Consider the following 24,654-nt stretch of genomic DNA (forward strand, 5'->3'; position numbering starts at 1 on the left):
TCTCTCCATAACTCTTGTCAATCACTCCTAACACACTCTCTCTCTGGCTGCCTCTCCTCCACCACTGGTTGCTAGCCGGACTCGTTGCAACGGCGGCGGAGAGCGCCCTCCGCCTCGCCCTTATTTTCCTTCCCTATTCTCCATCGCCTTTCCTCTGTTGTGTCGCAGAGATCTACTGTGTAGCTTGAGTTGGCGATCTGAAATCGTCGCCGATGCTGAGGAAGAAGAGACAAGGCGAGGGCGCGGCGACGCCGCTTCCACCCACCGCCTCCGCCCTCCTCTTTCGTCTTCCAGTTCGCTCGCCTCCAACCTCCCCTTTAATCTTCAGAAATTGGGGCTCCGGATCTGTGCCGCCTCCGGATCAGCGGCACCGCCTCCTCCCTGTGAAAAAATTGAAGAGCAGAGGCTCTACCGCCTCCACCTTATTTTTTTGATTTTTTGATTTTTCTTGCTTGAATAAACTACACAATGTATAGAATGAGAATTTTCTAGTTAAATTGAGTGTGAGTTCATTTTTCTAACCTTGGTTTATTGAATTTCCAAAGAGATTTTCTGGGCGTTTCCTGTAAAATGGCATGTTCACCCTCAAAAAAAATTTTGAATTAATTTCTTGGATTTCTTGATTTTCTTGGTTGGTTGTTCAATTTTTTTTTTGAATTAATTTCTTGGATTTCTTGATTTTCTTGGTTGGTTGTTCAAAGGATGGTGTGTAGGGGTGGAAGGAGAAGACAAGCATAGATAAGGCGAAGGGATGGCGGCGGCGGCGCCGGCGTTGGCCTCGCCCGTGGCTGTGGCAGCAGATTTATGGAGGACCAAATGCCTATTTTATTAACCATATTTAAGATTCATTAAACATGTGTGATCATATAATTTTTCTTCCAATATCACTCTCTTTAATATACATGCCAAAAAGAAACGAGCCATAAATAATGGGACGGAGGTAGTATATATTAATCTTTGATTATTTTTTGTTATATATAAATCTTTGATTATTTAAATACTAATCAAATTTTGATTAATTATAACTTTTAGTATATGTAAGTTATTTTTTAACTTTTATCTTTCTTTCAACACTTATATTTATATGTATGGCTTTTCAAAGGGATGGCAAATGATATTCGGGTACATATTAGATCGAATGATCAATTATTAGCTCATTGTAGAACTTTACTAAATATCTAAAAGTTTATTTAGAAGATACTACTAAAATATTTATATATATTTTCCTAAAGCTAAGCTGTATTTCGGTTTCTAGAACTTGGCTTGGGCTCTTTTAGACTCGTGCCATTAAATAAGGATAATTTTTTTGGTTAATTACATTTAATATCACGAACTTTGTTTGAATTTTTTTTTAAATTTAAAAAAATTCATTTTTATCACAAATTTAAATTATTTGTTAATTTTCCCACGATTTTTAGTTTCTCTCAAATTGGAATTGACGTGGCGCTGATGTGGCTCACCAGCACGGGCCATACTTGTTCCACTCCGGTGATTTATGTGCTGGGTTTCATTATTGTTATTAGGGTAAAACCCTAATTTTTGTTCGTCCTCCTTCTTCCTGAATTGCATCGCAGCTTGATTCTCAATTTTCCTTCCTCGCATTCACAAATTACAAAAGTTTAAAAAATTGAGAAGGAATAAGTCGAACACATATTGATCAGAAAAAGGCAATGTAAATGCTTACATGTTAGCGACGGTGGGCAATACGAAGCAATTCAGGCGAATTGGGGAAGGAAGCTTGAAAAAGGAATACAGGCGAATTCAGGGGAATTACGGCCACTCCCCTTCTTCCTTGTTCGCTCCGGCGTTAGCTGTTCCAGCCACTGCAGATTGCTTCGCTAAGGATTAGGGATTAATAATGAGGGGAAGGAAGAAGTGGCGCGACGGGTGCCCACAGCGGTGAGATGGGTGGCGGCCGCCGGCTGTAGGTAGAAGACGAATTGGGGAAAGAAGATTGAAATTCTATGTTGAAAGACGAAACAATTCAAATTTTTTTTTTGTGTAATTTTAATTAATTGTATTGTGAGTGGAGAAAAGAGATGTACCATGTGAGAGAAACTTTCCAAAGATAGAAATAGATTAATTTTTGTGGACATTTCAAAATGACAAAAAAGAACTATTTTTTGTGAACGGATGGAGTATTATTTGAGTGATTTTAAATTCATATATATTCCACGTCAATGTTACGTGTAATCTTAAATCCACATCACTGCCTTGTCAATTTTACGGTCATCGAAATTAAAAATCGTGAAAAAATTGAACAAATAATTAAATCTGTTATGAAAGATGATTTTTTTTAAAAAAAATTGTGAAAATAATAGATTACGGCCAAAATTCATGGTATTACGTGCAATTAACCCTCATTTTTACCATGTTCAAACTATTTTCTCTTATCCAGCTTTAGTACGAGACTTTGGAAGATGCCACAAAGCAGCATAATGCACAATTTTAGTAACACTGTGTGGTGAAGATATTTTATTTACCATTCAGTTTTGTACCTGAATTCACGATGATGAGCAACCAATTTTGGTTTGCTGTATTAAACAAAATTTGAAGTCGTCGAGATTTAATCTCATAATATGTTATTCGGTTGGATATACTCAATCCGATACTTAAGTCTCAAAATAGCACCACATAAGAGTCTTGGCCTCCTCCATATATAAGATAAATCAATCTCAAAATTAATCTCGAATCGTTCAATTTTGAGTAATCTCAAACCATTTTAATCTTGAGTGAACAACTTGAGCTCACAAGACATAACACTGGCTAAAATAACAATGAAATCCCAATATGCAGGATCCAATAGGTCGGCAGGTTTTTTACTAGTTGAAAATAAACAATCCACTTACCTATATATATTGCAATATCCATCTTCAAAAAGGCACTCAAGGTCTTCAATGATGAATTCTTGAGTTTCTAATGAAATTAGCTTAATGGACTAGACAAATCATGGAGTATTACATTTGCTTGAAGCTTACTTGCAACTGTAACTTAGAAAGTGAACACTTTACTAAAATTACAAGAAACGAAGTTCTTCATTCGGTTTGAGAAACAATACACCTGAATTTCTGGTCCAACAAAAATATCACTGGAGTGCCTAAACCAAACGACAAATATTACAAATTAGCAACTTATGAAAATCACTGGAGTGCATGTGTTGTAATGAAAATTACAACACATTATCTGTGCCTTTCTTAAGCAGCCAAAATTACACTTGACTTACCCAATATATATTGGTATCTGGTCATAGAAATTAAGAAAATTGAGATCTCTGGAAACAGAAAATCTGCTCAAGCCACTGCTTGCATATCAAACCAAACTACAAAATAGGAGATTTCGCTGCGACTTACAAGATCTTCAACTTTCGCTCTACGGCATTTGTAATAATCGAAATGGCATATGCAGCACTCAGTGGATATTCGGAGACTGCAAGCAGACATCAGGATTATCAGAATATACATACATAAACAAGAATTGAAAACTAGAAACAAAATATGAAAATCTTGCAAAAATCTCTGACTAATTTGGTAATATGGCTGAAGAACTTCTTAAACTAGAAGATACGTATTAATCAATAGCATAATACCACAGAGGCGTCGCCTCGCTGTACCAATAGTTATTATTCAAAGCAATAATTTGAGCAAGGGAAGTGACTGAACAAACAAGGGGTGAATCACTAGAAAACATTCTCCTGTGTCTAATATTTACTTTACTTGATTTTAAATGAGTAGTTCACCAAAGGCCCATGATTGTGTTGGTTTTTAGTGACTAATTTGATTATATGCCTTCCAATCATATGATTTATCCATCTCATTCCTATTCTTCTCTTCCTTCCTAATTTCCCTACGTGTAGAGGTAATTAAATACATCAATCAATTTGTAGAGCACTTACTTGAGATATAATCTTCAACATAATCTTCATCAATTTTCCCATGTGCCATTGCCCCTAGCTGTTGATGCACCAGAGAAGGATGTTAACAAATTTCAGCTAAATGAATAACACTGATAAAGCAAGTGCAATAAAACAATGGAAGAAAGTAGTGAGGACTGGTAATGTACCACAAAAACTAGATCCAATTCTTCATTGATATTACCAACATAGTTGTACATATCGATCAATTTTTCTGAACTATGTGAGAAACCTGCATCCCAATAAAACCAACTAGACTTAATTTGGCAGCAAATACAAACACTAAACACACAAATAAGCATAGAAAATCCACTTCACCTATTTTACGACTATTTGTGGGTAAATACTGGGTAACGGGGTTCTTGACAAGACGTAAAAGTTTTTCACCATTGCCAGTTGCAGTAATGTGCAGCTTTTGCAGCAATTGTACTGCAAACAGTTAATAAGAAAGATCAGAAATGTTATATTTCAACAATACGTTAATCGGATGGATATATGGAAAATGTGCTACTTTAAACTGTTACACTGACCCATGAGGCCGGAAAACCTCTTATATGTTCTTGGCATACGCGCATGGGGTTTGATCTCCATAAGAAGACCTTGCTGTGTCCTTACATATAGAGCTTTCAGTCTCCCACTTTTGTTCACGCGACTATCTAAAATTGTTTGGATTGCCTAGAATTGCCAATATGTTGAGTATGTTAGAGATGGGATAGTATCCTATAATTACACACAAGGAACACCAAGTTAAACGAGTTGTTGTCCAAGAAAAAGAGAGCATGAAGATATAGTATCAACTCCTAGCTTGTATTTAAGAATCAGTATCATGACTTTTAAAGCGCAGATTCTCTAATCTTCAAAAGCAAAAGCACAAACAAATATCCTAAAAGGCTAGCATCAAATCGGTGCAACTCATCGGTTCTAAAGGAAATGCAACCACATTGTACGGGCATGAGTTCAAAAAGCAAAACGAGTATCAGCAAAACATAAACAATACTAAGCAAGTTCTGATCCAATGCTCAAACCTGAAAAGCTATATCGGGCCGATAATCAGCGGGGTTACGCTTATTCTTCACCAAAAAGTTGGCATGCTCGTCCGAACTCAAAAGCTGATAAGTCTGTCACCAAAAACAACAGAAATGAAACGAAATTCCTCATCAAAACACACACAATGCAACAAACTTCCAATTTTCAACTCGAAACAAACCTTCCCAACTTTGGCAATCTCCAGCGAGGCCTTTTCAAGAACAAAGATGACGCGCTGCTTGTTATTGCCCGTGTCCACAGCAATCGGAATTCCGGGCATATCATCAACCACATTCTCCAATTTTTCCTCATTTTCCAACCCCGAACAGTCCGTCTTCACTTTCTTCGACGGCTGCGGCGTGAAATTTTCAACTAATTGCTCCGGTTCTTCCTCTCTGTCGTATTTCTCCTCTTTGTTCTTCCTTTTCTGCCCTTTCATTTTGTATGCCCGCCCCATATTTTCCCTAATTCAGCTACAATGCCAACAATTAAACGACAATCATTTTTTCAGAAATTGACAACAGAAACCAGCTTGTAGCAGAATCACAAAACAGATAAAGTAATAGTCCTAATGTAACGGTAGACTATAATTTTCTGATGTGTTCTTTGCCTTAATTTAATGTTTATTCAGGCATTAATTCCAAAAACAACACAGTCGCTAGTGTACCAGACTAACAGCAACATTCAATCAACAATAATTTAGCCCGTTTTCAAGATTCTATAATGTACCAGACTACCAGCAACAACACATACTCTAAGCTACCTTGAACGCTACTGCTTTGCTGGACGCCGGCGACGGTCGACAGCGGGCTGTGCCGCTGTGGAGGAGCAGGGATGCGCACGGATGGCAGGTGGGCTGCTGCTGGCGCCGGAGGCGGAGGAGGAAGGGCTGGGCCGCTGGGGGGTGCCGCCGCAAAGGGAGAGAGGTCAGAGTGAGAAAATTACGGCAGGGGATGGACGGCAGAATGTTTTTTTTATTATTATTATTTTTTTTAGCGGAATGATCTAGGGTTTTCAAATGTATTATTTTTAAAAGGCCCTTAATGTTACAATTTAATGCAAAAATATCTTTAAAGTAACTTCTGGTGCATAAACGTACAAATTCTCAAATGAATGGTGCAATTATGTCCTCACAGTTAACAAAGTTCAAACATCTATCAAATTTTCTTAAATTTTTTTTCTTCACTTATTTTTCCCTTGAAAATTTCTACAAAGAGCCAAACTTTTTTTAATAAGATAAACATATATTTTTTTGTTATTTCTAATAAACATGGATAGCTTTAATTTCTTTAGCAAGCCCTCTAGCTTTATAGAGGAAAAGCCTCTTCCTATCTACAAGATATCTAGATCAATATTTAAATACAGATGATAGGATCTGTGTTCTTATCAATATTGTCAACTAGAACAGACTCCAAAAACTCTTTTTAATCTTGAGTCCACGTTCAAATTGGAAGCTCAGCTCAGTTATCCTCTGAAGAGTATCATCATTGAGAGATAAACAAAAAATATATTTCCTCCGTCCCGCTTCAAATGACCCTAAATTTTTCGGCACGAAGATTAAGGAATGTGTGATAAAGGTGTAAAGTGGTAGTGGGACCATCCAAAAAATAGTGTTAAATACTTCTATAAATGGAATGGGGTCATTTGGAGTGGGACAATCCAAAATAGAAATAGGGTCATTTGAAGCGGGACGGAGGGAGTATAAGATTTCTTAAAAAAAAATTCTACTTATATATATGTGATGAAGAACAACTGACCAAATGAAGATATTTGCTCATTATACATTAATGCATGAACGGTGAACCCAACGATGAAATTTAATGCATGAAGCAAAACTCCAATCCAACAACAAAATAAAAAATAAATTAAAAAAGTTTGTAACACAATATAATTTTTCATCTCAAAAGGTTCAACTTGCCAATAAACTTTCCACACATACTGATGACTCCAATACAAATTACATACAGCAAAACCATTTATTTTGTAAAATCCAAATCTCTCATAAAATAAGAATAAGCTAATATATTTATGCTCATGCTCATATTTCATCATAGACCATAGTGATCGCCAAAAAAATATAACACACAAATACATATTTTATCACGAAAGTATCATACTCCATTATGGGCCATCAAATCATAGTAACTTTCGAGGGAAAAATAAGTAAACATAAAAAAAAAATCGAAGGAAATTTGATAGATGTTTGAACTCTGTTAACTGTAAGGGCATAATTGCACCATTTATTTGGGAATTTGTACATTTATGCACCAAAAGTTACTTCGAGGGTATTTTTGCATTAAATTGTAAACATTAAGGGCATATTTGCACCTTATCCCTTTTTAAAATATTATATATTACTCCCTCCGTCCACGAAATGAGTATCCATTTGTGGACGGCACGAGTTTTAAGAAATGTATTGAGTGTAGTATTAATAGAATAAGAGTCCCACCTTTTATAGTGTATTAATTAAAGAGTTTTGTGGGGTACACTTGCCAAAAAGGGAAATGAGTACTCATTTCGTGGACGGACGAAAAAGGAAATATGAGTACTCATTTCGTGGACGGAGGGAGTAATATATTAATGTAATACATATATTTCGGTTCGGCTCGATTTCCAACCGACCCACAATACGAAAATTTGTACTTTTAGTTATCTGGTCAAATAATTATTATCATAAGAAAAAGCAACCATTGATATGAAAAAATTATAAGGATTCAAAAATATTACCACATAAATAAATAAATTACAAAAAACAAACAAAACACAAAAAGAAAAACAAAAAAGAAAAAATGCAAACACATCATATAAATAAATAAAATGCAAAAACAAAAAAAAATAGAAAAGACAATGAAGAAAAAAAAATAAAAAACAATCGTTAACTATTTGGTCAAATCATCATTATTGTAAGAAAAAATAATCATTGATATTAAGAAATGTAATATTTTGAAATATTAAATTTTTTCATATTGATTATTACTCCCTCCGTCCCGCTATTCAAGTCCCATTTTCCTTTTTGGGTTGTCCCACCGATAATGTTCCGTTTCCTAAAAAGAAAATAATAAGGGGATGCTTAACATTAAATGAGATCACTAATTATTCAACTAATAAACCCTTAATTAATTGATTTCCCCTCTATTCTCTATCTCTCTCTCTATCTCTCTTTCTCTCGTCTCTCTCTCTGCGCTTGAGTCTCCACCGCCGTCGTCTGCTCGTCGCCGGAGGAAGCCTTCTCCTCCACCTTCACCGCCCTAGCCGTCCTCTCCTCCACTTGCCTTTCCCCTGCTCGTCGTCGGAGGAAGCCGCCCTTCGCCCTCACCTGCCGCCCCCGCCGGATCTGTCCTTCGCCCTTCGCCGGATCTGTCCTTCGCCCCCGCTGGATCTGTCAAGGGAGGAAGCCGTCCTTCGCCCTTCGCCCTCACCTGCCGCCCCCGCCGGATCTGTCCTTCGCCCTTCGCCGGATCTGTCCTTCGCCCCCGCCGGATCTGTCAAGGGAGGAAGCCGCCCTTCGCCCTTCGCCCTCACCTGCCTTCGCCTGCCGGATCTGTCCCTTGGCTGAGCGACAGCAATTCTCGTCGCCGCCCTTTTCCTCCCTCTGATCTCCTCCGCCTCCGCCTCTCACCTCTGATCTCCCCTAACCCTCTGCAAAACCATAACCCCTAATTTGGGTTGCAGATTTGGTTGGGGGAAATCGTTTGATTTCTAAGTTCGATTTGGGTGGGTTGCAGATTTATGAGCTCGATCTGGGTGGGGTTGTGGTGATTTACCGGCGGTGGTGCGGTGGTACAGGCGGTGGTGCGGCGGTGGTGCAGGCGGTGGTGCGGTGTGCTTAATTAAACTAACATTAAGTTTTTTGAAGACACAATTTAACTCTTAATTTTAGTCTCCTTAATCTCCGTGCCGAAAAGAAATGAGACTTGAATAGCGGGACGGAGGGAGTACTTTTTACCATAACAATAATTACTTTTAAGTCCGCGCTCAGCCCGATCCGACCCGTGCCCTCAATGTTGACCCGAGTCACCGACTCATCTTTTTTCATACATTTGACTGTATCGAAGACCAAGTCGACCAACTCGTAGAATATATAGTTACTTAATTAGTCAGCATCAAAAGAGGATTAAAGTGATAATCGCTCTTTCATTCTTCAATGCTAAGCAAATCTCATAGTGGTTTGATGAGTATTCCACTCACACAGTGTGCAATGTCATATAATTTGTTGAGTTAGATTTTATTATTAGTTTTTTGTTTAACTTCATTTGATATTGAGATATTAACAACTTCAAAAATAAATATACATAAAATGTGATGCTCTTAATTGATGGCGGATAAGCCCCAAGCAAACATTTTATTTTAATTTTTTTTTTTACGAGAACTTTTGTTCTTTAAAAACCATTAAATTAATTAATACTGTGTGAGCTGTTGTATCATCATATCCCATCACTAAATCAAACCATACGAAAATTATCTTTCTTTGAAATTATCTTTTTTTGTATGTGAAGAAAATTATTTTTTGAAATCTGGAACACACGCAAAATTTAAAAAATATATATATCATTAAAGATTTATTCTGCATCTGCTCCCATTGTACAGTAACATGCACTACAAAAAAACTGGAGATTACCGACGACGATTTGCCGTCGGTAATGACGGCATGGCGACCGGTAATGTAGTTACCGGCGGCGTTACCGGCGGCAAATCGCCGTCGGTGACCAAAAGCTACTTAGGTCTAACTAGAAAAGGTTCTTTAATCATTTTTTTTATGCATCTAAAATATGAATATTTTGATAATATAAAAATATATATATATTTTTAATATACAAATTTTTTTTTCAATTTTACCCATGTCCAGATTTTTGTCTTGAATTGTCTTGGAAGCTTCTTGCCACGTGTTACAATCTCAATGCACCTCTTATCCAAATCGTGTGGTCAAGATTTGGTCCTACGGTACTACCATAAGCTTGGATACTACAAGAACCCAACCCTATATATATACATATATATATATATATAGGGGAGGGCTAAAATAAAAACATTTCTTAAAATATAAAATATAAACAATTTTCAGCCCTTAGATCATCAAGATCTACGGTTGATTCGTAACCCCGTTGGATGAATTTGTGGTCCTGAGTTCGAATCCCAAAGGTAACAAAAATTTATTTTTCACAATTGTCGTAACCCTGTTGGATGAATTCGTACGTGTTCTACGTAAAATTCGTACTTTAAAAAACGTTTTTATTTTTATTTTAAGAAGTGTTTTCACGATAGTCATTTCATATATATATATATATATATATATATATATATATATTGGAGTATTGAAGCATGATGTCATTTTCTTTTCCTTTCCTTTTAGATCTAGAGAAAATTTAAATGAATTTGAGTTTCATCTTCACATAATTAAGTAAAAATTTGTAAGTAATTAAGATAAGAGAAATTGATTGGTATTAATTGGACACGTCTTTAGCAACATTAACTAATTACAACTTTAAGTAATCATGCGAATGATAACAATATATAATAATATTGATGCACTTGTCGTCCATATATGCAGTGAAAAGGAAAATTAGCTATATACAAAACATTTGATTGGTTATGTAAAAGTGAATTATCTGATTTACACATAAATTATGTATTTGAATCGACAACCAATTATTTCGGATTTCTTGGACCAAAAAAAAATGTTATCGGATTTTTTCACGTGCCTCACGCCAATATTAGAGATGTCACGTACAGTTTCGATTAAGAAAGAGAGACTTTTTTTTATATTTAGATGTAGTGTGTATTTGCTCCGAATTGATTTTTAATTGAAGATTAATAAATTCTAATTAGAACTCATGAACGCTCGAATTGATTTTTAACTGAAGATTAATAAATTCTAATTAGAACTCATGAACGCTTTTGGTTTGAGTGATAAGATAATCTATTTTAATCAAGTGTTTAGTTTGTATTATTGAACTCGTGATTAATAACTGCCCGCATCTAATCATCTAAATGAGTGATTATTTATCACCCCAAAGTTGAGTGAATTATTTAATCACCTCTCCAATTCTATCAATATTATCTTATATATCTCATCTACCAAACTAAATGCCTACTAACTGAATTATGTTCAATTAGAATAAATACACCGTTCATTTGAATACACACAACTTTTTGTCATGTTAGGGTGTGTTTATTTTGATTGTAAAATTTTCATTTGATGAATAAGAAAATATTATCTTTTCCTCCATTTTTATCATATGTTCAATAGAACTGAAAAAACTTATCATATCATATGACATTTATCCTATACACTTATTTTCTTTGTTGGAAATGGGTGAATAAATTATTAATTTTACCATATTAAATATTAAAATATATTTTCACACCACTACACATAGCTAGATAATAATATTATCTAATATTAGAGAGAAAATATTCCTTTACGCTGGGAGAATTTTTTTTTTTTTATCATAGTATGTATATGATAATGATGGGAAATGGTGAAAGTACTATATGTGTTTTTTCTTTTTTCATGAAAGTAAACAGACGTACCCTTAATAAATAAAACAAGCGATTTTGCACGACACGTCTTTCTTTTGAGTCATTTATTTTCCTTTGACTAGAAAAGAGTTTGCATGATTGGATCTTTTGGAATCATTTTCAACTGAATTAGCTCAAAAAAGCTAGTGGAAGAACATTCATTTTTTCTATCACTTAAGTCTAAAAAAATCCTCCATCAAAAAAAATTTGTTTAAGACTAAATCAATTTTGTATATTAATTTGTTATAAATTTAATGACGTTGAGACGATGAAGTGTAATCTATTGGTAAGACGCTTCTTTCCCAATCAATAGATCGGGGGTTCGAGTTACCTAGAAGATTAGAATGTGAGTGTGTTTTACTTTTATTTGGGTGTAACAAATTTTCTAGTTTCAGTCAAATTAAAATCTAATTGTGACTATTAAATTTTTATTAAAAATTGATTTACTTTAATTGTATAAATATATTTGGATGCACACAAATTTTTACCATTCAACATTAAATTTAATTTACTTTTCATTTTGGCTGAAAGGAAAGAATCTTACGAAATACTCCATTCATCCCGTTATTTAGTGGCTCATTTTTTTTCCAACACTTGGATAAAAGTGTTAGAGCTCATTTTTAAGAATTAATATTATTGCATTTTATAGAAATTAATAAAAAATAATGAAATCGACCAAAATGTAAAACAGCCATAAATAGGGGTGGGAATTTCGGGATCGGGTAATCGGGTACCCGATACCCGACCCGAAAAAATCGGGTATCGGGTACCCTATACCCGAAAAAATCGGGATCGGGGTCGGGGTCGGGTATTTAGGGTGTGAAAAAATCGGGTATCGGGTATACCCGATCGGGTATCGGGTATACCCGAATTACCCGATTTTTAATTAAATGTATTTTAAATTACTCCCAATCCCAGCCCACTGCTTCCCGTTCGGCCCGTTCCTTTGAAATGTAACCCCCAGCCCACTTAATCCCCAACCCAGCCCTAATTATCTGTAACTCCCCCACCCCTTCCTGCCGCCGCCGCCCCCACTCCAGCCGCCCCAGCCGCGACCTCGCCCAGTCGCCCAACAGTCGCCGCTCCACCGCCTCCGGGAACCGCGCCGCCATGCTGTACGCCACGAACCCCCCGTAGCTCAGCCCCACCACGCTCATCCTCCCGCGCACCCCCGCCGCCTCCATGGCCCGGAACACGCACTCCGCCTGGAACGCCTCGCTCCGCTCCGGCCGCGATGTGTACGACTCCCCGAAGAAGACCAGGTCGGGAACGTACACGTTGAACCGCGCCGACAGCGGCGACACGAACTCGTTCCACTGCCACATTGCGTTGGCGCCGATGCCGTGTATGAGGACCAGGGTGCCCTTGCTGGGATTGTGGGTCTTCGGTCCCCAGCTGTGGACCACCGGGTAATTTCGGGTACCCTAATACCCGACTCGGGTACCCGAGTCGGGTATTAGGGTACCCGATTTCAAATTCGGGGTCGGGTTCGGATAGTGGGTTTAGGATATTTTCGGGTTCGGGTACCCGATTTTTTCGGGTAGGGTACCCGAACCCGACCCGATTCCCAGCCCTAGCCATAAATAGTAGGGCAAAGGAAAGTCATAAATTATTTTGTATATATGTTCAAGGATGGCGTGCTAGTTGGTATGTATATCACTCTATTTCGATGTAGATCCAATTAAGTTGCATCTTAATCCTGTGTATACTGAATAACCCTAGCACATAAAAAACAACTCCTTTAGTGCTTCTCTTCTTATTTGATTCCCCAACTTGCAAGTTTGATTTGTGTGACAACATTGATCTTCATGTGCATTTTCATAATTACGTACAGTGCATGAATTTTTTTTTTCTTTTAAAAAAGGATCTGTTTAGAAAATGATTCGTACATATAAAATAAGGAAAAATTAGAAAATATACGAAAATTCTATCACATTCATTTTTTATTTATTTTTATCTCATGTTCTCTACACAGGAAAATATTCATAATAATGTTATCATGTATTTGAGTGAAAATAAAAGAAAATGATTCACTATACATACAAAAAATAAATAAAAAAATAAGTGAAAGCTCAAACAGAATATCTGCAAATTAATTATAGTTTGAGTGTGGAGATGGATGGTGTAAGAATTAATCAGAGTTTGGACAAGTGTATAGGTAATTAGATTGAAAATTAATTAATATAAACATGAATTAGTATAGGTAATGAATTAAATAGATTTGATATTCTGGTGTTGCACAACCAAAACAGAGACAGGCACAGTGAGATCCGGCGCCGCCAGCATATCCCCGACGGGTCCGAGCTCCGGCAGGTCATTCCACTCGCTGAGGCCGAGCAGCTGCGGCGTATCTTCCTTATGCCTCCTCCCCACCATGATGAGATCAAAGGCCTCTTCCATGGCGTGTATGAGCAGCGCCGTCTCCGCCCCATCTTTCACCCTCTCCTCCCTGTACACGATGTTGTCCTGGTGGGCCCCCTGCATCCTGGTGTCCTTCAATATCTCGGCGTCCAGCACCGCGTCCCACTGGCTGTCCCCGGCGTATATGTCCCACGGCACCAGCCTCACCACCGTCAGGCTCACGTCCGGCGACAGCGCCATCCGCCGCGCGTACGCCAGCGCCTCCCGGTCGTCCGCCCCGCCGAAGAACGCCACCCCGACGTTGTAGGCGGCCGACGCGCTGCGCCGCACCTTGTGGCGGTCCACGAGGACCGCCACGGAGCAGGGCGCCAGCTCCAGCACCTCGCAGTTGATGGAGCGCAGCGTGCTGGAGTCCATTATGACCTTCCCCTGGTGATTCCATTTCCGGTGGAACGGCAGGATGATGAGCGACGCCAGCTTGTTGAACGCCACCGTGCAGATGTCGTGGTGCATGAACTTCATCAGCGACATCGCCGTGAACTGCTGCACGCTCGCCACCCCCGTGTACTGCTGCTCGAACGCCGACAGCACCTCGATCATCTTCTGCGTCCGGCTCCCGCCGCCGGACGACTTCTGCCCTAATTGGTGATCGATCAGCTGCGGATGCGCCCGCCCCGCTAGCTCCACCAGATGCAGAGCGTACACAGCCAGAGGGCTTTCCTTGCTAGGGAAAGAAGCTTCTAGAACCCTCCGGATCGCCACCGCGTCGTCCACGCGGTGCGCGCACACCAGCATCCTCAGCTCCGAATTCGTCGGCGTGTGCTGAATGTCGCGTTTCTGATACCCAGTGTACATTCTGGAGTAGTCGTATAACGATTTCACGATCAAGCTCGATGCCGCAGACTGTATCAGAACGGAAGTCGTCAGCATGGAGAAGGTCTCGCCGTCGAAAGTCTGGTTAACATAGTTGTAATAATAAAAAGACATCTGCACCACGCCCTGGGCGCTCATGATGAAGGCCAGAGCCACCGCGTCTTTCACCGGCACCCTGCAGATAACCGCCGGCACAAAAACAGAGAGCAGCTTCATCACTAGACACAATCCCACCACCGTCCAAACAATGGAAACGAACTGCAGATCAAAGAGCTCAACGAGATTCACATTCATGCCGCAGTAGGTGACGAGAAGCGGAGCCAGCAAACCAGACACCAACGTCTCCAGCCTGTCGACCATGGTGGAGCCCAAGGGGGGGCCGTCGGGGACGGCGAGGCCGAGCAGGAACGGACCGTACTGGTAGTTGAGGCCGACGTTGTCGGTAAGCAAGACGACGACAAGAACCAAGAAGGACATGAGGATGACGTGGAATCTGGAAACGGGTTTCCCCTCGGGCGTTTTGGAGATGATCCAGAGGGAAAGAGGGCGGCCGACGCAGAGGATGAAGAGGATCAAGCAGACAGTCAAGAAGGTGGAGTGGATCATGATGACGTTGGCGAAGCTCATGATGCCGACTCTGCCGTAGGTGATGGCGGTGGAGGCGAGGTTGCTGACGAGGTCGCTGATGAGAGCGGAGGCGAGGGCGAGGCGGCCCAGCTCGGAGTTCATGATCTTGAGGTCGACCAGCATGGAGGCGATGACGGGGAAAGGGAAGAGGTTCTGGATGGAGATGGTGTTTTTGTAAGCAGGGATGCGATACTTGTGGATCTCGGTTTGCTGTACAACGGTCATGATCAAGCTGCCGCCGAGCGGGAGAGTGACGGCGAGGACGCCGATGGTCCACGCCTTGATGCCGGTGCGCAGCACGGTTCGAGGATCCATCTTGACGCCGCTGAGGAAGATGAAAAATATGTAGCCGATTTTGGAGAGAAGGTCCAAGTACACATCTCCTTCTTGGGGGAATAATGCTTGCTCCACTTCTCCAAACTGTCCTAGAATAGTTGGCCCTAGTATGATCCCAGCCTGCAACAACATTAACGCATGCATTACCTACAATCGCCACCAAACTTTATCCTTACTTCCATGTATTCATGTTTTCAAATCACCTCAAATTTCAGATACCCACTATATATCGATACTGGAGATTAAAAGGTGGCACCAACTTAATTTTGCTTAAAATTGAATTCATACTAATATATGAGTAAGCAAAATATTCGAAACTGATCCAAACCAAAATATTGATTTGATTGGATTTTTTTAAAAAAATTGATTTTTTGGTTCTGTTTAATTCTTGAAAAATAGAACAAAATTGAAAAAATCGAATTATATTTATATAATAATATATTAATATATATATATATATAGTATAATTTTTATGTTATCATTTAATTTAACTTTTTTCTCAATTTTTTCGGTTTTAATTCTAAATATTTTGGTTAATTCATTTCGATTTATTCGGTTCAATTTGTTTTCTTTTAAAAAACTAAATATAAATTTGGTTTGTTTTGATTTTAGCAAAAAAATCGAATTCATATCAGGTGTATCATATCCTTATAATCGATAAGTAAGGGCATTTTAGTCTCTTCATCTTAAAGTTGGCTAGATGTCAAGTTGGTGACTAACATTTCGCATCATTAACACTTTTTAATATTTTTATTTATGAAATTAGTTTTTGTCATATCTCATGCAGAAATGAAGTTCACCAAATTCATTGTATTTAAACTTACAATCAAACTAGAATAACCTAAGAAATTAGAGAGAGGGAGAGAGAGAGAGAGAGAGATACGAGGATCTCGGAGACAAGGCGAGGCAAATGGAAGCGGCGGAGCAAGAGATGAAGGGACTGGGTGATGATGAAAATGATGGCGAGCTGAAGCTGAAGGCGGGGCAAGGCGTAGTCGAGGAAGCCTCTGCTGCCGGCGGAAGAGCCCCAAATGCCGGCGGAGTGCAGCGCCGTATCCACATAGCAGAAATCGGTGGTGACGTTGCCGGGCCGTTCCCTCCAGCCCGGCCCGGTTGGACCACCCTTATCCATGGCCCTACCTCTCTCTTTGATTTCCGATGACGAAAGAGGAGCAACCTAATTAAGCTCTTGTATTTCATGCAATTCAGATTTTCATGGATTTCTCTTCAAAATGGATGGACCTACGACAAACGTTCGCAGCCATTTGACTTTACTTACATATTCACATCACAAATGCATTTATCTTATATATACATTCATCAAATTAACCTTATTGTAGGAGTATTTCTTTTCAAAATTTCAATTTGCATTGCAACATCTTTTATCATATTTGTGGTTAAGAAAATTATACACATACATATCATTCGTTGTGTGAAGGGAATGGTTAAAGATAAATTAAAAGGTGGTCATCAATTTAATTTTTTAAAATTAATAAATTGTAGCGAATTTTTAAAAATTCAGATAAAATTGTCCTTAGAGTAAATGCAGATAAAATTCTACATATATTAGTACGAATGAGATTATTTTCACCGATCGTACCAACTACTAGCACCAGCCAGTGGCACAACTAGTACAAAGAGGACTATTTGCATCAATCGTGGCGTGCAACGTCGTAGTACGAATAGTCTTCGTACCGGGTGTATCAGGATGTTGAGTGGCACAATGGTAGTATCATATATTTAAGGGGCATTTAAGTCTCTTTATATTAAAATTAGCTAAAAATTACTGAAATTAAGTTGCTGGTTAACATTGAAGTTCCTTTCGATTTGACCTTAATTGCATACGATTTGACGAACTTCCAGTAGGTAACCCATCTTAGTTGTGCTCTAAGTCAAGCACGATTAACCTTGAAGTTCCTTTCGAGTGATCACCAATACAGAACACTCGTATTATTGATATATTTAGTACTTATTAATTCATTTAAACTCTATATCAATATACAATATTATTAATCATTCATAACCTTATAATATGTCGAGATAATATCTAAGACTTGTGATGCCGGCGAAAGATTGACGGTAATATACGATCGAATTTAAAATAATAAAAAATTAATATTATCGTAATTTTAAAAAAAATATGAGTATGAAAAATAACAATCAAATAATAATCGTAATATACAATATTATCGTAATAAATAATTAAATTATTAGATTTATTAATTTATTAGATTTATTATAATTCAATATACAATATCATTCATTTCTTAAATAAAATAACTTATTATTTTAAAATAAAAAAATATTTGAAAATAAATAAAACAGATGATATCAAATAATTTATTATTTTAAAATAATAAAATTATTAATGTTTTGAAAATAATGAATCTAATAATTTAATAAAACTACAAATCTAATAAATCTAATAATATTCTCAATAAATTAAAAATAAGAATTAAATTGAAAATTAATTAAATATATATATATATATAATCAAAAAATAAAAATAAATAAACAAAAATAAAAAAACGAAATTAAAAAAATTAAAAATTTGAAAAAATAATATTAACGATCGATTTTTCAGTCGTTAATAAATAAAAAATAATAAAATAATAAAATAAATAAATAAAATTTCAAATATGTTTAACGATCGAAAATTTCGGTCTTTAAAAAAATAAATTTTTATTGAAAAAATATAAAAAAATTAATATTAACAACCGAATAATTCGGTCGTTATAAAAAATAAAAAAAAATATTAACGACTGAAAAATCGGTCGTTAAAAATTAAAAAATAATAATATAAAAAATATATAAAAAATTTAACGATCGAAAATTCGGTCGTTAAAAAAATAAAATATTAAAATATTAAAAAAATAATTAACGACCGAATTTTCGGTCGTTAAAAATTTTTTAAAAATCGATCATGAAACGGTCGTAAATTGGTTCTTTAAGGCCACAAAGTTAACAATCGAAAAATAATTTCGGTTGTTAATTTCGATCGTTAAAAGCGTATTTTCTTGTAGTGATCATAAATTAGCAATAGAAGATCTCAAATGTTGTTGATGTGCTATTCATGTCAGCTAGCTCTGGCAAATTTTTGAGTTAATCAATACGAGAGAGTGCAACTACTCTCTCCGTCCCCCATAAATATGGATAGTTGACCACAACACGAGTTTTAATAAATACCCCCTCTGTCCCAGCTATCTTAAGACCTTTTTACTGCACGAGAATTAAGAAAAGGATTAATTGCCGCTAAATCCATATACTTTTTCAATTTTTGATTTTTTCCCATGACAAAAAAAATCTACTTTAAAATCCATGAATTGGAAAATCGATTGGAAATTTTCCCCGCGTCCGATTTTCGGCCATCGGCGAAATGAGTCAGATCCTATGTGGCGAAATTCATTTCAGGTGTTAAGTTTAATGAATGACATGGACGCCACATAAGATTTTAAAAACTGAAGAAAAAAAAAAGAGAAAAATTAAATGCCACATATATAATACTCTTTTCCTCTCCTCAAGACCATCGTCTACCCTCAACGCCGACGTCTACCATTCCAATTCCGACGCCCCTTCCGGCGGTAACTTCCACAAGCCAAAACTACCCCATTGGGTTGCAAGATTACATCAGAAATGGCCATTTCAACACTTCCAAAACCCCAAACCCAACCCTAATTAATCTTCACTCCTCTCGCCGAATCCAATGTCCAATCCATCGTGAGCTGCGCGAAAAAGACGAAGCTGCATCTCAGAATCCGAAGCGGCAGCCACGACTCGGAGGGCCTTTCCTACACATCCACAAACCCATTCGTGGTTCTTGACATGTCCAACCTCAGATCCATCGACATAGACGTATCCCACAAGACGGCGTGGGTGCAGTCTGGTGCTACACTTGGTGAACTATACTATAGAATCTGGGAGAAAAGCAAAAACCCTAGCTTTCCCCGCTGGAGTTTGCCCCACCGTCATCGTCGGCGGCCACATCATTGGCGGCGGCTACGGCAACCTGATGAGGAAACACGGCCTAACAGTCGACAACATATGGTCGATGCTAAAATAGTCGATGCAAATGGAAGAATTCTCGACAGGAAGGCGATGGGGAAAGAGTACCATGTGGCATTTAATTTTTTTTTTTTCAATTTTTAAAATCTTATGTGGCGTCCATGTCATTCATTAAACTTAACACCCAGAATGAATTTCGCCACATAGGATCTGACTCATTTCGCCGATGGGCGGAAATCGGACGCGGGAAAAATTTTCAATCGATTTTTCAATTCATGGATTTTAAAGTAGATTTTTTTTTTGTCATGGAAAAAAATCGAAAATTGAAAAAGTATATGGATTTAGTGGCAATTAGCCCTTAAGAAAATAGTATTTTTGTGTGTAGGTGAAAAAGTGAAAATGTGAATAAAGGGTAAAACTTTTGCCAAATAAGAAAATATATTTCAAGATAGGTGGGAGGCCCAAAAAAGAAAGTGTCTCAAGATAGCTGAAACGGAGGAAGTAGTTGTTTAGAGTATTAATATTGGAAAAAGTGTCTCACATTGTGGATAATATTGTTAAGTAGATTATGGGAAAATAGTGTAAGTTATAATAATAAAATTGTGAAAATCATGTATGAGTTAGTGTTTAAAAATAGAGTGTATATAATTTAGGAAATATAACAAAAAAGAAAAGTATATATATGCATAAATATGAAGGATAGAGAGTAATAGATAAAATTAATTGTGTCCCAACTTATCATCACTCTGCAGTAAAAAGGATGATTAGCTTGCTAGTCTACCTACGTAAAAAAAAAAAAGAAAAAAGAGATAGATTATCCGGTTTACCATTTAGGTGTTGGAATAATAAATTATTAAACTTGATTTGTAGAAGGAAAAATCTAGAAACAAGGAAAGTAAAAGAAAACAAAAGAAAAACATAGAATATCCTAGAAGCTCCTAGCTAGCTAAAGTGCACGTGTGGAATTAGGAAATAAAATTAGAAGATCAATCTAGAAGAACTAATTAAAACCACAAGTTGAAGTCGGTGATCTAGTAATCACCGACATAATACTCCTATAAATATGTATTGTGCTCCATTAGTTGATGTGTGAAGAAAAGTGAGTAGTGAAGAAATAAAATATTTCCTTTCTTTTCCTAACACACACGTCCACATTTCCAAACACTATTACCTTTAATATAAAGTCATCCATCCAACCAATCTCTCCAAATTTCCTTTAGCCAATCAAATTAATTCTCCATTACATATTTCTTAAATTTCCAACAAAGTGGTATCAGAGCCACAAGATTCTACTTGTGGTATGGCGAATTTACAATCGTTTCAAGTCCCCATGCTCAACAAGAGCAACTTCGACAATTGGAGCATCAAGATGAAGGCGCTATTGGGAGCCCACGACGTTTGGGAGATAGTGGAGAACGGCTACGAGGAGCCGCAGGACGAGGCCGCACTATCCCAACAACAAAAGGATAGATTGCGAGACGCGAGAAAGAGAGACAAAAAGGCTCTCTGTCTCATTTATCAAGCGCTAGGGGACGATGATTTCGAGAAAATCTCGAATGCAAGTACCGCCAAAGAAGCGTGGGAGAAGCTCCAGAACGCGTGCAAAGGAGCGGAGCAAGTAAAAAAGGTACGACTCCAAACTTTAAGAGGAGAGTTTGAGTCTTTACATATGAAAGAGTCCGAATCGATTTCGGATTATTTTTCAAGAGTCTTGGCGGTGTCTAATCAAATGAAAAGAAATGGTGAAAAATTGGAGGATGTTAGAATTATGGAGAAAATATTGCGCTCACTAACCCCAAAGTTTGAGCACATTGTGGTGACGATCGAAGAAACTAAAAATTTGGAGGAGATGACAATCGATCTCTTGTTGGGGTCGTTGCAAGCATATGAAGAGAAGCAAAAGAAGAAGCAAGAAATTTCAGAGCAACTTTTAAAGTTGCAAGTAAGCCCGAAAGAAAACGAAGAAGGCTCGAGCAATGGCTATGGACAGTCCGGGAGAGGACGTGGTCAAGGACAAGATCGAGGCAGAGGCCGTGGACGTGGACGTGGACGAGGACGAGGAGGCTTCGTCAACAGTGGTGAAAGAAATGAGTTTACAAGTGGTCGGGGGAGGAGCAACCCGCAGTCGAGGTACGATAAATCCTCAATAAAGTGTTATAATTGCCATAAATTTGGGCACTATGCTTCCGAGTGCAGAAGTGAAAAAGTAAGGATTGAGGAAAAGGCCAATTATGCCGAGAACACGAGCGAAGCAAATGGTAGTGTGCTTCTGGCATATAAAGGAGAAGCTGGAAGAGATGACACGTGGTACCTCGACACCGGTGCAAGCAACCACATGTGCGGGAAGAGAAGCATGTTCGTGGAGCTCGATGAGTCAGTAAGTGGCAACGTCTCCTTTGGTGATGAATCTAAAATTCCAGTTAAAGGAAAAGGGAAAATTTTAATTCGCTTGAAGAATGGAAATCATGAATTTATTTCCAATGTTTATTACGTGCCCAATATGAAAAATAATATCTTGAGTTTGGGACAACTCTTGGAGAAAGGTTATGATATTCACATGAGAGATTATAACCTTTCAATAAGAGATGGCAAAAATAATCTTATTGCCAAGGTGCCAATGTCTAAAAATAGAATGTTCTTATTGAATATTCGAAATGACATGGCAAAATGCCTGAAAGCGTGTTACCAAGATAAGTCTTGGTTGTGGCATCTTCGGTTTGGGCACTTAAATTTTGGCGGTTTGGAGTTACTGTCAAAGAAGGAGATGGTGAGAGGTTTACCATCCATCAAGCATCCCGATCAACTCTGCGAAGGTTGTCTACTCGGGAAGCAGTTCAGAAAGCCATTCCCAAAGGAGTCAAGCTCAAGAGCTCAAAAGCCACTGGAGTTGATTCACGCTGACGTGTGTGGGCCAATAAATCCAAGCTCCCTCGGTAAAAATAATTATTTTCTGCTATTCATTGATGATTTTTCTAGAAAAACGTGGGTATATTTCTTGAAGCAGAAGTCAGAAGTATTTGATGCATTCAAGAAATTCAAAGCTGCCGTCGAGAAGGAGAGCGGACGACAAATCAAGGCCATGAGGTCCGATCGAGGCGGAGAATTCACGTCAAGGGAGTTTCTAGAATTTTGCGAAGCAAATGGAATTCGGCGGCCCCTGACAGTTCCGAGATCCCCCCAACAAAATGGAGTGGCAGAAAGAAAGAACAGAACAATCATGGAGATGGCGAGGAGCATGCTAAAGACGAAGAATTTGCCTAAAGAGTTCTGGGCAGAAGCAGTGGCGTGCGCGGTGTATCTATCCAACCGATCGCCGACAAGGAGCGTGTGGGGAATGACTCCACAAGAAGCCTGGAGCGGGAGAAAGTCAGGAATTTCCCACCTAAAGGTATTTGGAAGCAAAGCCTACGTGCATGTACCAGATGAGAGAAGGAAGAAGCTCGATGATAAAAGTGAAGCATTCATCTTTATCGGGTACGACTCTAACTCTAAAGGCTATAAGTTATATAATCTAAATACCAAGAAAACAGTGATAAGTCGAGACGTGGAGTTCGACGAAGAAGGAGTCTGGGATTTCAGCTCCAACGGTGACTTCACCTTCATCCCACAGTTAGAAGAACAAAGAGCAGAAGAGCAAGTTGGAGAAGTCCAACAAGAGCCAGTGACTCCACCAGCTTCACCAGTGCCAGTCACTGAAGACTCGCCACCATCTTTCTTAAATGAAAGAGCCACACCACGAGCAAGGAGTTTGGGCGAGATATATGAGGATACTGAAAGGTTAGAAGATCTTACCTTATTTTGCCTATTTGCTGATTGTGAGCCTGTTAGCTTTGAAGAAGCAGCAGATAGTGAAAATTGGCGAGTCGCGATGGATGAAGAGATCAAAGCCATAAAGAAGAATGATACGTGGGAGCTCGTGACACTACCGAAAGGGCACAAGGCTATTGGAGTCAAGTGGGTGTATAAAGTTAAGAAGAATTCCAAGGGTGAAGTGGAAAGATATAAAGCGAGGCTCGTCGCAAAAGGATATAGCCAAAGAGCTGGAATTGATTATGATGAGGTATTTGCTCCCGTCGCTCGATTAGAAACTATCAGACTAATACTCTCTCTTGCAGCCCAAAATAGATGGAAGATTTATCAAATGGATGTCAAATCAGCCTTCTTGAATGGGTATATAGACAAAGAAGTCTATATCAAGCAGCCAATGGGCTACGAGGTAAAAGGGCAAGAAGATAAAGTCTTGAAGTTAAAGAAGGCCCTATACGGACTAAAGCAAGCACCAAGGGCATGGAATAGCAGGATCGATAAGTATTTGGAGGAGAATGGTTTCACCAAATGCCCTCACGAGCATGCTCTCTACGTGAAAGCCAATGGAGGAGATGCCTTAATTGTGTGCTTGTATGTAGATGATTTGATTTTCACAGGAAATAATCCAAAGATGATTGAGGAGTTCAAGAAGGCCATGTCAAAGGAGTTTGAGATGACAGACATTGGGTTGATGGCGTACTACCTCGGCGTGGAAGTCAAGCAACTCGAAGATGGGATCTTCATCACACAAGAAGGATATGCCAAGGAAATTCTCAAGAAGTTCAAGATGGAGGACTGCAAAGCAATTAACACGCCAGTGGAATGCGGGATAAAATTATCCAAGAATGATGGAGGAGAAAAGGTGGACCCGACATTGTTCAAGAGCTTGGTTGGAAGTTTACGGTACTTAACTTGCACAAGGCCGGACATTCTTTATGCGACAGGACTTGTGAGTCGCTATATGGAGAATCCAACCACTACGCATTTTAAGGCGGCAAAGAGAATTCTTCGCTACCTCAAAGGTACGCTCGACTATGGCCTATTCTATTCAAATACTGATGATTATAAGCTTGTTGGCTATAGTGATAGCGATTGGGCTGGAGATAATGATGATCGGAAGAGTACAAGCGGATTCGTGTTCTTCATGGGAAACACTGCTTTCACCTGGATGTCGAAGAAGCAACCCATAGTCA

At 38.5% G+C, this 24,654-nt stretch overlaps 2 protein-coding genes across 2 annotated transcripts; both read right to left on the reverse strand.

The window, feature by feature from the left end:
- Positions 1–3,016: 3,016 nt before the first annotated feature.
- LOC131022501 (uncharacterized) lies at positions 3,017–5,953 on the reverse strand. The gene is made up of 8 exons (XM_057952015.1): positions 5,700–5,953; positions 5,118–5,409; positions 4,936–5,028; positions 4,441–4,585; positions 4,229–4,339; positions 4,060–4,142; positions 3,893–3,950; positions 3,017–3,426 (listed from the first exon to the last, which is right to left on the reverse strand). Exons 2-8 carry the CDS (start codon positions 5,391–5,393, stop codon positions 3,347–3,349), a joined length of 846 nt encoding a protein of 281 aa, XP_057807998.1. The 5' UTR covers positions 5,394–5,409; positions 5,700–5,953; the 3' UTR covers positions 3,017–3,346.
- Positions 5,954–13,520: 7,567 nt separating this feature from the next.
- On the reverse strand, positions 13,521–16,893 carry LOC131022476 (cation/H(+) antiporter 15-like). The gene is made up of 2 exons (XM_057951981.1): positions 16,536–16,893; positions 13,521–15,772 (listed from the first exon to the last, which is right to left on the reverse strand). The coding sequence occupies exons 1-2, from the start codon at positions 16,782–16,784 to the stop codon at positions 13,667–13,669; spliced, it is 2,355 nt and encodes a 784-aa protein (XP_057807964.1). The 5' UTR covers positions 16,785–16,893; the 3' UTR covers positions 13,521–13,666.
- Positions 16,894–24,654: the final 7,761 nt, after the last annotated feature.

The sequence above is a fragment of the Salvia miltiorrhiza genome, chromosome 4, assembly GCF_028751815.1.
Source record: "Salvia miltiorrhiza cultivar Shanhuang (shh) chromosome 4, IMPLAD_Smil_shh, whole genome shotgun sequence".
Taxonomy (NCBI): Eukaryota; Viridiplantae; Streptophyta; class Magnoliopsida; order Lamiales; family Lamiaceae; genus Salvia; species Salvia miltiorrhiza.

What these genes read in the sequence shown, in the direction of transcription:
- LOC131022501 (XM_057952015.1), bottom strand. Translation starts at nt 5,393, where the DNA reads ATGGGGCGGGCATACAAAATGAAAGGGCAGAAAAGGAAGAACAAAGAG. An exon ending in AGATTGCCAAAGTTGGGAAG is followed by an intron (nt 5,029 to 5,117) that starts GTTTGTTTCGAG and finishes TTTTGGTGACAG; the next exon opens with ACTTATCAGCTTTTGAGTTC. An exon ending in GAGGTTTTCCGGCCTCATGG is followed by an intron (nt 4,340 to 4,440) that starts GTCAGTGTAACA and finishes AACTGTTTGCAG; the next exon opens with TACAATTGCTGCAAAAGCTG.
- LOC131022476 (XM_057951981.1), bottom strand. Translation starts at nt 16,784, where the DNA reads ATGGATAAGGGTGGTCCAACCGGGCCGGGCTGGAGGGAACGGCCCGGC. An exon ending in GCCTTGTCTCCGAGATCCTC is followed by an intron (nt 15,773 to 16,535) that starts GTATCTCTCTCT and finishes ATGTTGTTGCAG; the next exon opens with GCTGGGATCATACTAGGGCC.